The sequence below is a fragment of the Triticum aestivum genome, chromosome 3D (genome assembly GCF_018294505.1).
Source record: "Triticum aestivum cultivar Chinese Spring chromosome 3D, IWGSC CS RefSeq v2.1, whole genome shotgun sequence".
Classification (NCBI taxonomy): Eukaryota; Viridiplantae; Streptophyta; class Magnoliopsida; order Poales; family Poaceae; genus Triticum; species Triticum aestivum.
Window position 1 is genome coordinate 137,973,792 of NC_057802.1, and position 13,985 is coordinate 137,987,776.

The window sequence follows — 13,985 nt, forward strand, 5'->3', positions numbered from 1 at the left end:
TGACTAGGAGCGAGGCAAAGTGACGTGGCGGCCAGGTTTCGTGAGGGGAGCGATGTGGCGGCGAGGTGAGCTTTTTTCTTTCTTTTTTTTGAGAAGGGCGGCGAGCTGAGGTAGGTAATGATTTCGCACCACTAGGCCGTATCACCCACCATACCAAAGGCTCCGGGCCCTTCACCAGCACATTGGGCCTTAAGCAGGAGCCCACGACGTCAGACCAAATCTCATCTTTTCCAACTGCTCGATCCCTTCACCGCACCGCACGCATCACTTCCCCTGCTTCCTCCGACCAGATCGAGCTGCTGCTGTCCGCCCACGCCCACGGCCAACCCACGCACCACCGTCAGAGTGAGCTCCCCTGCATCCTCACGACCCCTCTTTCTGACACACTGGAGATTCATACAGTGAGAGAGAGAGTGCAGAGCAAGGCAGTGCGAGCAACCAGGCGGAGCAGAGCAGACGGGGAATTATTAGTGACGACAGCACTAGCAGAGCACAGACACCACGGCAGAGCTGATCAGAGCTGCTAATCTAGAAGAATGCAACAGCTGGGGGCCGCCACGCCCAGCACGAGAAGGCGCCTCACGGTGCCGAGGCGGTCTCCCGCGGCGGCGTCGGTGTGGGAGACGCGGATGGAGATGGACGAGGTGAAGGGCGGCGTCAAGGTCTTCAGCGAAGGCGCCGACGACGCCGACGAGGAGGGCATGCGGGTGTACAGCCGCCTGCGACGGAACCAAAGCGACGGCGGCGGCGCGGGCGCGGGCGCCGGGACGGCTGCGGCGGCCAAGAAGCGGAGGAACTGGAAGGCGTCGGAGCCGGTCACGGCGATCGGGGAGCTGCGCAAGTCGCGCTCCGACGCGGCGGCGACGGGGGCGGTGGCCAAGCGGGCGGTGGCGAGGGTCACCACGCCGGAGAAGAAGCTGGCGGCCGAGGTGAAGGAGGTGGTGGTGGTGGAGGTGGAAAAGGCGCCATTACCGCAACCCAAGGACATCGAAGAGGAGGCAGAGGAGGACCAGGAGGAGTGGGAGGAAGAGCTGGAAGCAGAAGAGGAGGAGGAGGAGAAGGAGGTGCTAGATCAGGATCAGACGGCCATTGACGAGGACGAAACTGATCAGGCGACAGCTCCGAATCAAGGCAAGAAATAAATTCGTCGATTGTTTCCGTCTGATTCCTTTCTTGATGAACCAATTTTGCAAATGCGATCTTGATTTGGCGTCATGCTGCAGAGGACGAACAAGATCTTGCGCCACCGACAAAAAGTGAGAGCAAATTCGGATTTTGCTTTTTTCCTTTTCGTTCTCGATTTGGCAATTCTTCTTGTGTTGTGATGGTGGGATTATCTGTGCAAGTGCAGGAGCGATCAGGCCTGTGGCAGCACCGACTGAAGATGAGAGAGCGGCCAATCCAGAGCCAGTGAAACTTGCTGCGGCCGTCAATCTCCGGTCGATGAACCCAGAGCCCATGACCCCTCCCGGTGAATTTCTCCTCCCTGGATGCAGAACGGTGCGAATTCATCTGAATTTTTAGTCCATTTTTCCTGACTTGCTTTCTCGGTCGTCCCAAAATTCAGTGAAGAAGAAGCCGACTCCGGTGGTAATCCACAGAACGGACCCAGAGCCGGCAAGAACTTCTCCAGGTAACTTTGTTGCGAATTTTCCAAGAGAAATTCGGAATGCAATTTGCATTTCCTGAGTTAATGTTAATCGGCTACTTCAAATAAGAGAAATTATTGGTGTTGTTCAGAGAAGAAAGCTTCGCCGGTAATCCGCCGACATTTCCCCAAGCAAGAGCCTGTGGATAATCCCCCTGGTGAGTCTCATTTGCCTGTTCGGCCGTTCATTCTCAGTTCTTGGTCTTCTTCTTATTTAGTGGTTTATCGTTGCATTTTTGTTGGTTTTAAAGAGGAAGAAGAGTATGAGGAGATCCAGGGCAGGCCGTCAGCTCTTAGCACAAGCAATCGAAGAATGCAGAACATTGGTTAGTGCTGTATTACGCGCTTTTTGTACCAGCTTGCCGCTTTTACTCTATTTTTTTCAGGTTAAAAAAAATAGATTTGATGGTTTTTTCTTTGTTTATTTTTGGCGCTGTCTTTTTCAGTGGATTTGGTAATGTGGAGAGATGTGTCAAAGTCTGCATTTGTGTTTGGATTCGGGACCTTTTCGCTCATCTCCTGCTCCTATGCCAAAGACCTAAACTTCAAGTAAGTTACTGCATTCTTACTCTTATCAAGCGGCAAAGAAATTAACAATTTAGCTGTAAATTATCTAAACATCCCTTTAAAATCTCTCAATCGCACAGCACAATAACAGCAGCTTCGTATCTAGGCCTGGTCTACCTTGGTCTAAGATTCCTTTGCAAGTCCTTACTCAACAGGTAATTAAAAAATCTCAAATCAGTTTACCTGCATAATCTTCCCCTGTGTACTATTAGTACTAATTAATCCACCTTTGTGTTGAAATGCTTCCAGAGGTGAGAGTGTGGAGTGTGATGATGAGACGAATAATGAGAGGTCCCACTACCTGGTTGGTGAGGAGGATGCCGTCTGGCTGCTGAGGCTTGTGCTGCCCTACGTCAACGAGGTGCTCCTGAACCTCCGGTCCCTCTTCTCCGGCGAGCCAGCGACCACCATGAAGGTAAAAACCAGAATGTACTACTACTACCAGCTAGCACCGGTAGCATAGTGCATGCATGCGTCTCTAGATTTGTACTGACAGAGCGACACATGTGCTGCAGCTGGCGCTGCTGCTGTTTGCAATGGCCCGGTGTGGTAACTTTGTCACCCTCTGGACCCTGGCCAAACTGGGTACGTATCCTTCTCTCTCTGTCTAGTCTTCTCTTCCCGTGGAGCATCTTCTGTGCTTCATTTCACCATGTAGCTAAGCTAAGTGAATATGGGCATTTTCTTAGAAAAATGCAGGTTACATTCTCTGGCGCACAGCCTAGCTTTAGTCGTATATGTGTGTTAGGACGGACCACAGGCATCAACTAGTGCTGCTGTTACTGACTTTTTTGTGCCTGTGATGTGATCCGTTGGTGGTTTTGCAGTGTTCTTTGGCATCTTCACCATTCCCAAGGTGTGCTCCTCCTACTCCACGCAGCTCGCCAGATATGGTAATAATATCTTCGCAGCGAAAGCTCTCCTTTTATATGTTAATAATATCTTCGCATTTTTCGACCAAAATGCCACGCACAAAGCAACTTACCTACCTCGCTGGAATGTTCCTCGCCGAATTTCAACCATTATTGGGATTAATTTGGTGTTATTGTATGCCTTACATTTTTCCATGGGGATGGCCGCTTTGGTTTTTAATATGATTGTGGTTGTTGGATCCAAGTTTTGTTCACTGCGACATGGTAGTACTACACATTTTTTACTGGTCCCCATGGTACAGTGGCAGCATGTGCGTAGGTAAAGGACTAGGTAAAATTAATGTGCAATGTAAATTGTGAGCAGGACAGAAGAATTTTATCACGATAGTAGTACTACACTACACTGAATATAAATTTTATCATCCGTGTGTATACCTACTACCAGTAGTACTCCGCTATAGCATCAGTAGTGTACTAGATTAATTACATCTTGTGCTGTCAGCATCCCTTATTCTGCCATATGGGTACTTGTGCTTGCATATGTAGTATTAGGTAAAAAAATAGTATAACAACCACAACTACTGGTAAAAGCATGCATTAGCTAATAAATTAAGAGGCGAGCTAGACCAAGGTTCATGGATGGGGTAGACAGTATACTGATTCGGTAACTTTTAGCTTTGGAGAAAATGTCCCGTCAAAAGGGAAAAGGTAAATTATGTAGGCCCAGAGGTAACTTTGCGTGGGAGAGGGAGCATGCCTGGTTATTTTCTCAACCTTTTGCACGTGGTGTATGTCGTTGATGCGGTGGCTCAAGCTACAAAGATATGAAAATTGCACGATAGATGCTGTACGCCTGTACTCCAGGTAGCCCCCACTTTGTCTACTTTTCTTCTTTCCTGGATAATTGCCCGTTGCAAACCGGGGCATCAATATTAACACCTGTGGTCTACCTGCCATATTAATGTGATTGGGTAAAAATAGATTTTATTTTATAAACACTTATTATTTGGTAAGAGATGGGCCAGTTGAGGCGGTTTTTAGAGAAAACCGGTGAAAAACAGAGATAAGGTAAAAAAACAGGGAGACTGGGAGAGTGAGGGGAAACATAAATAGGAAATGCTTTATTTTAAATTTATAAATTAAGTTTGACAACAGAACCTTACATCTTTTTTTAAATTTATAAATAGGACATGTTTTATTTTTAGTTGGAGAGAGTATGGAAAAGTGAAAAGAATCTCACCAACTGCTGACGTTGGTCTCATCAGTAGTGTTGTGTCTCATCATTGGTGTCGTTATGTGTTAATTTAGTGACTGAAAAACTTTGCCACATGTTACCGTTAATTAAAATAGTATTGATTTAGTTGCGTCAGCTTTTGCAACTGACAACGCAATTTAAATTTCTAGTGGTTTGGATATATGCACCCTTAGTTTAGTTGGTGCAGAGGGCGGGGTAATAAAACTTCGATCTTTTGAATAAAGCTTTGCTGTATCTTCTAAACTACATTGAACATAAACTCACTGATTGGCCACTGACTGAACCATTACTCAAATGACACGGGTCTTCAGGTGAGGAGTGGCTTATACTTCAACTTGTCAACCATCTGCAAAGCTAGACTCACAAAATGTTGGCCTCTCAAGTCTCAACTATGTTTTTTTGGGTAATGCATACATACTATCAGTACTGAAAGTTTCCTCCTAGCTTTGTCCTGTTTTTGCATGTGTAGTGTTGGCACTCAGATCCCATCCAAACAAACGTCCCCTCTCTAGATCTAATCCCCACCTTCCTTTGTGGCCCCTAGGGCCCCTGTTTGTTCACCAACTCTGACCAACAATAACAGTAATGAATCTATAGTAGTGCTAGCTGATCCTCTAAAATATTAGGTGTGTTATGAATGATGTTCTGTTGTTTTACCATAACCCACTTCTTCGGCTCCCAGAGGCACTGCCTGGAAGTGGATCCATCATGGAGTGCCGCAGATCTTCAGGCCAGCAGTTCATAGTTGTGTGACCTACTGTTTCATATGATGAAGTTGATTGTGATGATGAATGTTGCATCATAGATAGTTTAACGATTCTATCAGAGTCATCAAGTCCATTAGTGACTTCACTGATTTGTTAAGGTGGCAGATAGCTTGTCGCTGTCCAAACACATATATGTGCGCATAGTTTTTTTTACAATTCATATCTAGTTTTTTTTGTGCTCATCTTGTATTATCTTACCGAAAATTAGATTTTGGACAGATAACCATTCGGGCATATACAACAAAGAAGGTCGCTATACTGGCTAGATCTAGTAGTTGATGCCGTTGACTACCAACCATTTCATTAAGCCTAAGTTTTTTGTTTGCTTTCCAAATGAGAAAAAGTTTAGACGAAGATGAAGAAAAATATATCATGAAGTTCCATCGTTTCCCTAAGTGACACCAACTACATTAGTTCTATTGACCCAACTATACTTGTGTGCGGTAGTTTAAAAAAAAAATAAAAAACCTATACTTGTGTGCTTCATCCTGGTGGCCAATTATATCCGAATCTCCAAAATATGTAAGACACCAGGAACCATAAACCCATGGCGCCTAGTCCATCCTCAGAAAAGAAATAAAGAAAGAGGGAAACATCAGATGAAATTGAGGACATGTTCTAGAAATTAGCGTAATTTTACTTACTAAATTGCTTTGTTGTCCATGCATGCCAGGCAAGTTTTGGCTGGAGAGGTTCAGGGATGCATGGGAGTCTTGCTCCCACAAGAAGGCGGTTGTCGCAGCCGTCTTCACCCTCGTCTGGAATGTTTCCTCCACGGTGGCTCGTGTCTGGGCTGGTAATCTCTTCTACCCGCGCATGGCATGGCATCTTTGACAAGAACGTTAACCATGTATGTTTGACATGTTTGTGCAGTGTTCATGCTGGTGGTGGCGATGAAGTGCTACCAGCAGCGCATGATGGAGTTCGGCTGGAGCAGCTCGGTGGAGGAAGCCGCTGAGAACGATGAGCCGCAACAGCAGCAGGAGGAGTCTCCCGCTAAACCTGTCCAGACAGAGAAGGCACATGATCAAGGGTCACATGGCTTCGTGGCGCACCGGCGAATGCCGGTCTCCGGCGAGTTCGCCAGGGAGAGGCTGAGGGCGAGAGGCGGCATCCAGCCAAGGTGTTAGTTGTGTACACCGGACCTTGTGGTGTGGGTGTTCTCCTTATGTTGAAGAATTCGGTAGTGGCAAAAGCAATAATAAGATCGACCATGAAATAGTAATCACATCTATGAATTGTGAATGATGAACACTAGGTTTTTAGGGAACCACCAAACATTCTAGTCATTTGTTTCATGCGTCCGCTACAGGCAAAGGAGTCCGATGTCAGCCTAGGTTGTTTCCTCCTTTTGAAAATTCAAAATGTTCTGTAGTATCTCAAATTATCGGTGCGGTTAAAATTGCCTTTTCACCATTAAATTAAATTCGTCGCAACGAGATTTTCCAATGACCTTTTTTGTTAAAAATTATCAAAAGATTTAATGGAACATACTAATGGTAGGCCCCTCAAATTGTTGAGGAAACGTTAGACTTCTGATGCATTCCTCCTAGCCTAGATTTTCACAACATTTTCTGGATCAATGCCTACTTCTTGAACTTGAAATATCTGTATCCCTTCTTCAATAAGTGGAATGTTTCGCTTGAGCATCTACTTTGGCGCAAAAAGGCTAGGACGCGGGTTCTTGCAGAGGAAAGCTCAACCAATGTCAGATGCAAAGCCCCGCACCTTATTAAGATCATATTGACATCCTCCCCTAAAAAAAACGCCAGTTCTTTCCTACTCGGTCTATAGCTTGGTTTTAGAATCTTATTCTCCTCGGCCGCTTCCCATCTTCCTCTCAATCCTTAGCTTTTAAGGTATGGTTTACTACATTCGTCGATATTACTCCTTCTAGCTGGCTATTATCTCGCAGAATACTACTCCCTCCGTAAACTAATATAAGAGCGTTTAGAATACTAAAGTAGTGATCTAAATGCTCTTATATTAGTTTACAGAGGGAGTATTAACGTTGGGGAAAGCACCGCTCTCAACTCACCCGAAGGATGATAAGTAAAATCATTAGTACTTAACAGAGCGGTATCTAACCGAAAAGGGACACTTATTACAACTTTGTATTAGTACAAAGTTGAGACACTTATTTCGGGATGGAGGGAGTACATTGGAGGACATGGTTTAGAAAATTGAATCGGCGAGGCTGTCGGTTCAGGTTTTTACTGGTCGGACCACCGGTTCATTGGTTCATTTCCGACAAAAACCAGAATATTTAAGGCAATCATATCAAATGAATACATGTAATATTGGATGCAAACCATTAATAAATCACAAAGTGTTGTTGGCCTAGTTGGTTGGCTGCCTTGCCTCAAGGTTAACTGTTAAATTCCTTGTTTATGTATTCATTTTTGAATACTTCTCTGGTTTTTAAAGAAAAGACCAGTACAAGTTGAAAAAACCAGGCAAGGTTAACTGTTAAATTTCTTGTTTATAGATTCTATTTTGAATACTTTTCTGGTTTTTTACTAAAAGACCAGTACACGTTAAAAAACTGGGCAAGGCGCCGGTTCCTCGGTCCAGTCCGGTCTTTAAAAGTATGGTCTCCGGTCTCATTTTTATTTGAAGTATCAACACATTTGGAGTGTTTCTGTAGAGTACTAGACTTTCATCAAGAGCCTCTAACTTGTACGTAGCCGAAAAGATATCTCCGTCAGCTCCTAACCCTCGCTCTCAAGTCCCCATGAGGTTCTGGTCTGCCAGTCAAAGGCAAATCTGCCGTTTGAGACACGTTGCCCGTCTTGATGACGACATTAACGCATTACTCAAGTCACTAATCCATCAGATAAGATTATCCTGGAGCAGAAGTCCATTAATCTTAAATGAATTATAAGGTGCAAAATGCCGGGGTCAAGCTGTCAAATGTCATGAGTACTTAACATCAGTCTCAGCCTCTCCAAGTGCAAAGACTAATCCACACTGCTGGTATCATCATACTAGGCCCCAGCCCAAATTATAAACCCTCTGAAGGCCTGAAGCTGAAATTTGCTGGCGCTATCAAATAACAACTCCAGTTACCCTCTAAAGCTGTAAGACTGATGATGTAAGTTCAGTAAGATACAGTTTCCTTGAGACATGACTGAAGGCATCAGAGAGCTTGATGAGCTAACCTGTAATAAGCCGTGGGATGCCATATATACAGAGTTTACTTTACAAGGTCATCCTAGCCTCCTAATTTTGCACAACAAAGACAAAACCATGAAACGTCGCCTCAGACCATACGATAACAGTAGGGCATGGCGACGGGATAGGCGATATCATGTCAAATGACATCGAATCCTTTTTTTTTCTTTTGAAGATTGTTCGCTGCTTGTGCTTAGCTACAGAGAACTGGTACGCAGGTGCCATCCGGGGTCTGCGTCTCCTTCCAGATCCGGCCGGTGATCCTTAGCTTCAGCTCCTTCCGGTCGCCGCCCGAGAAGAACAATGCCATGTTCCTCTGGATTAGGAGACCATCGTGGCTGTCACGCACCTTCCGGTGGCTGTCACGCACGCTCCTGGGGGTGCCCTCCCATACCATCTTCCTGCCATTGGCGCCGACCTCGAGGCTGTAACTGTAGTTCCGCGCCTCATTCTCGTCTCCCATGAAACGCAGGAAGGCCATGTACACTGGTGCCATCCCAAGCTGGAAGGCCTCGAAGTGCAGGCAGAAGTACTGCCCGAAACAGTGAAACACCTGCTCAAAATATACCAAACAAATGCATCAAAAAGAGTAGATTTGAAATGTATATACAAGGTTACATTACTCATCGTATCAAGAACTACTCTGTATGAGGGATGATCTTGTATCCAGGTGTATTGCACTAAAGTTGGACAAGAGGAAACATTCTTGCTATAAATACTTACCGTTAGCATCCAGGTGGCATTTTCGACTTCTCTTGGGTTGGATTTGACGTATCTATGGTTGAATGTGCAGCCGCTGTGCATATCAACTTTGTGGTCATCCCTCAAATGGTTAACAAGGTAAGGAATATCACCAGTCACAGAACACTCAGAACCAGCATAGGGGCAACTGTATGGTCTAAAGCTGCACATCGCTTCATGCTTTATCTTGCTGTAGTATGGGAAGATCTCTGGGCAACCCAAGGAATAGTACTTACAGGGAAGCTCAAGCGATTCGGCTACTTTCTCCAGTGCCAAACACCTGATATCACCGAGCTCTTGTCGGCAAGTAGGGCAACGATTGTGTACCCTAGCTTTGCATGTGGAACACAGAGTATGTCCATTTTGGCACTGTAAATGCAGTTGCAGAGATTAGAGTCATGCCAAAAACCAGCACTACATAGGACATTTGATTCTTCAGTTCCACACAATTACATCCCTCCAACACACAGCCACATCTGATATTACCAATAATCTTCCCCATGTTTATTTTGATAACCACATATGTGATCCCAAATTGCTTACATATATTCAGCGTTGTACTCCCTCCGTCCCAAAATTCTTGTCTTAAATTTGTCTAGATACGAATGTATCTAATTCTAAAATGTGACGTGATACATCCGTATTTAGACAAATCTAAGACAAGAATTTTGGGACGGAGAGAGTACTTGCTTAAGGATCAAGATATCAATACTAGCATGAAAATCTTCCCTTTGCATCGCTACATACTACAATACATATGTTGATGGTTGAAATCAGAGTTAGATTTGCTACCAACTCACACGGTGATGACTGAAAATATAGTGTGTGTGTGTGTTTACAACTGACTGTGACTCCGCATATATCTGATTGATTTATTCTACACGACTATATTCTGGATCCACCAAATGAAATAAGCAGTTCGATTGCATATGATTAATGTAGGAATTTCTACCTCCAAGAGCAGTAATAGATTAGTTTCGTAGGCAATACTGATCCGACATTAAATATATCATCCAATGAAAGACCAAGATGTTACTTTTACCATTAGCTATGCAAAAGATAAGTTCATTGACCTGTACTCCACTTTATATCCTCCACTTAAGGGCTGATCACATATCCACAATCAAATCAAATACAGAAAATAAGATGGGACCAGAAAGCAAATAGTATAACGAGGTTTGAGATTGCCCAATTCCCTCAATTTATTAATCATATCACGCCAATTTCTGTTCAGGATTGTACCCCAATTTTTACAAGGTAGAAACTGTCTAATAGCATGCTTGTCTGCAAGACCCTAAATTCTAACCTTTTCTTAATCCTCTACATGGCAGGAAAGGATCACCGAAAATCCCAATGAACAAGAACAATGATATAATGATACAAGGAATACATATGCTATTTTCGTTTGATTACGGCGGAGCACGCAATTGGAAACTATCGATTTCCCAAACCCAGATCCCCATTCGAACCCAAGAATCGGCCCCGGTCCCGAAGCAGACCAAGTCCAAGCACACCCGACACACAGTACGCCGCGCCAGAATCAAGAAGGGGGTGGGCAAAATCAAGAACCTGGTGGATCGGCGGGTACATGGAGTTGGTGCAGACGGGGCACTCGAGCAGCTCGTGCACGCTGCTCCCCGGCGCGACGATGCCCCCCGCGCCGGCGCCGGCCTTGGGGTAGGCGGCCGGGCGGGAGGCGGCGGCGAGGATCCCGCCGTGCGGGTGGAGGGCGAGGCCGACGTCGTCCGCGTCCATGGCGGCGTCGGGCAGCGAGAGGCACTCGACGCTGTCCACGTCCATGGCGCGCGCCCGGACGCCCGCCTCAGCCCGCCGGCGAACAGCAGCGCGCGATCCGGGCTCCGGCGTGTGGCGCGGGGGGCTGCGGGGGGGCGCGCCTCCGGCGCTTTGTGGGGCGCGAGGGGGGAGGCGGGGCGGGGCTCGCGCCGCGGATTCCGGGCGGGTGGGGGGCGGTCTAAGAAAAGCGCGGGGGCCCCGGGCAATGAAGCGGCTCGACCGCACGCACGAGCGCTCTGGGATTAGGGAGGACGGAGGCAGGCTACGGCTAGTGCTATTATTGCTGCTGCCGTGCTGTGCTGCCTCGCGGTGTGGCAGCAATGATTTGTGCTGTATGGCAGCCACGTCTCTTCTTGCTCTGTTTTGCTGCCATGGCACCATGTTGCCACTATCTTTGCTTGGAAAAAGTCTAAAATAAACCTTAAAGTTGTAGACAAAAGCTAAATCAAACCCCGAACTTTGAATCCCGGAAATTGGCACTCTGAACTTGTAATCCCGGTCTATTTTGGACCCTAGACCTGTTGGGCACACTGGGAAGACTACAATCCCGGCCGGGATTCCAGCTACTCCCACGGACTAGAATTTGGGCCGGCCCACTATAACACAACAAGAATTCGTGAGGTTTAAAAAATGTTGGCACGTTTCTAAAATTGTTCAAAAGTTAAAAATGTTTCTGTTTTATATTTTTCGAACAAATTCAATTCATTTTGTGTTTTTAAAAACTGTTTGGAATTTCGTGTTTCACACAAAATCAACTCTATTAGCATTTTAAAAAACTGTTCGCGATTTCAAAAAAATCACATTTATCAAAAAAAGTTCGGAATTCCACCAGTTTTTCACATGCTATGAAAAATATTTCGTATTTTCAAAATTACATATTTATTTATGAAATCGTTGAACATTTTATAAAGTGCGAGAACTTTTTGAAAATTTCGAATACTTTTAAAAAACCAACAACTTTGAAAAAGCGAACACCTTTATAAACATTTCTTGAAACCTGAACAAAATTTTAAAGTGCAAACACTTTTTGAAACATAAATTTTTTCTGCAACCTGAACAAAATTTTAAAGTGCGGACACGTTTTGATACATAAAGATTTTTCTGAAACCTGAAAATATCTAAATAATATCACAAGTTTTAAAACATGTACGGGCCAATCCAAATGTTAATACAATGTATAATAATATTTGTGTGGTTCAAAAAAATGTTTTATACATTCAAAAAATGTAACATTTCAAGAATGATCACGAGTTCCAAAAAATGTGTTTGTGACATTTCTAAAAGAATGTGTTTACAAGTGTAAAAAAATGTTGTGTGATGTAAAAAAATGTGTCATAACCTTAACAGAATATATGTGGCATGTCCTTGAAAAAAGTGTGTGCAAATTTAGAAATGTTGAACCACGTAAAAGAGTGTTGTGTAGTTTTATAAAATATTTATTGTCATTAAGAAAATGTAAAACATGTAGTTGAAAAAATATTACCTTGTATTCAAAAAGTTTTTAAAATATGTAATTTATAAATGTACATAATGTATTTGAAAATGTCAAAAGTTTATCCAAAAATATTTAATGTGTGCGTTAAAAATGTACATTGGGTACTGAGAAAAATTAGACATGTGTAAAAATGAAAAAAGAAAAGAAAACGAAAGAGGAAGAAACTAAGAAAAAACTAGATTAGTGCGCGCGCGCGCAACTGCGCTACTGGGCCGGCCCAATTCAGCAAATCCCGGCTGTGTTCTGTCAAGGTTTAAAATAGACCGGGATTAGAGAGTTTGGTGTGCTGATTTCAGGGATTGAGAGTTCGGGGTTTAATTTAGTTTTCGCCTACAAATTGAAGGTTTGTTTTGGACTTTTTCCTCTTTGGTTCGAAGTTTGCTAGTTGACGAAAAGGTTTCAGATTTGTTGGCGCAATCGAGGGAGGTGAAGATTAGGATTTAGGAGACACACATTGTCTAGTGGGTGTGAGTTTTCCAACTCGAGATCGTGTGGGATACCGATACTTTTCATTTGATTTGTTCTTACCAGGTCTCTCTATTTCTTTTTATTCCGCATATAAGATTTGTCTTAGGTCAAACTTTATGAAGTAATTTGAGTTTGGCCAATATTAAAAAATATCAAGATCTACAATCTTAGATATATACGTATGAAAATTAATCCCGTGATGCATCAAATAATATTTATTCGATATTGTGGACGTTGGTTGTTTTTCATACAATGTTGGTCAAACTTTAAGAAGTTTGTCTTAAGACAAATCTTATATGTAGATTAAAAAGAAAGTGGAAGGAGTAACTAACTCCTTAACCTTGACATAATACTCCAACTACAGCTCAATTCAGTGATGACATCCTCCTCTTCGCCCTTGATAGTAAGTTCCATTTGTTTCTGAAATTTATTGCACGCTTGTAACATCCCAAAATTCTAAATTTTGGAATGTTATATTAAATAAATAGTTTTTGATTGTGGTGTGGTTGCTTCTGTGAAATTGAGTGAAATTGGAAACTTTTTGAAAGTTAAATGAGAGGGAATAAAAGGACTTTCCCAAACTTTCACTTTGCTTTTATGATCTCCATGAATTCAAATTCATTTCATCACAAAACCCTAGAGAAAAGATGACATGACTTCTTCCATTTAAATAAATGAAAAGGGTTTTTGAAAATATTTGAATTTCATTAGGAAATATTTGAAATTCAGAAACTTTATGCAACTCAATGATTTTCATGAGAGAAAGATAAAATGACTTCTTCAAATTATATGAAATATGAGTTGGAAGTTTAAAAGAATCAAATTGAAAGTCCCTTTTGAAATTATTTTCAATTTGGGGTTATTTGGTTTTATTCAAATTATTTTTCTCCAAAAATAAAATATATGGAAAATAGGGTAAAATGATTCCCTACATTAGAAAATTGGAGAGAAATAAATTTGAAATCATTTTGGTCCTTTTAAAATGATTTTTATTGGGTTTTTTTTGCAACAGTAGCACTCTTTGCTTTATTTAAATTTTTGGAGATTTTATTTGACGCTAGAAAAATGTTTATATTGTAGAAAATCTTTTTCTAAATTTTTTTATATATTATATGCCTATATAATATTCTTATTTATTTTATTTTTTGTTTGTCTGGAAAAATGTTTTTTTAAAAGAGTTAGGACTGACCGGACCGTGCCGGCC

At 43.0% G+C, this 13,985-nt stretch overlaps 2 protein-coding genes across 2 annotated transcripts; one reads left to right on the forward strand and one right to left on the reverse strand.

Annotated features, from left to right (window-relative positions):
- The first annotated feature begins 218 nt into the window (after positions 1-218).
- Positions 219-6,493, forward strand: LOC123077897 (reticulon-like protein B21). The gene is made up of 13 exons (XM_044500261.1): positions 219-1,131; positions 1,224-1,256; positions 1,352-1,471; positions 1,568-1,633; positions 1,741-1,806; positions 1,900-1,974; positions 2,095-2,197; positions 2,296-2,370; positions 2,465-2,630; positions 2,731-2,800; positions 3,043-3,108; positions 5,783-5,905; positions 5,983-6,493. Exons 1-13 carry the CDS (start codon positions 537-539, stop codon positions 6,237-6,239), a joined length of 1,815 nt encoding a protein of 604 aa, XP_044356196.1. The 5' UTR covers positions 219-536; the 3' UTR covers positions 6,240-6,493.
- A 1,747-nt stretch (positions 6,494-8,240) lies between these two features.
- LOC123077898 (E3 ubiquitin-protein ligase SINAT5) lies at positions 8,241-10,968 on the reverse strand. Its single transcript, XM_044500262.1, has 3 exons — positions 10,594-10,968; positions 9,007-9,393; positions 8,241-8,836 (listed from the first exon to the last, which is right to left on the reverse strand). Exons 1-3 carry the CDS (start codon positions 10,822-10,824, stop codon positions 8,477-8,479), a joined length of 978 nt encoding a protein of 325 aa, XP_044356197.1. The 5' UTR covers positions 10,825-10,968; the 3' UTR covers positions 8,241-8,476.
- Between the last annotated feature and the right edge of the window lie 3,017 nt (positions 10,969-13,985).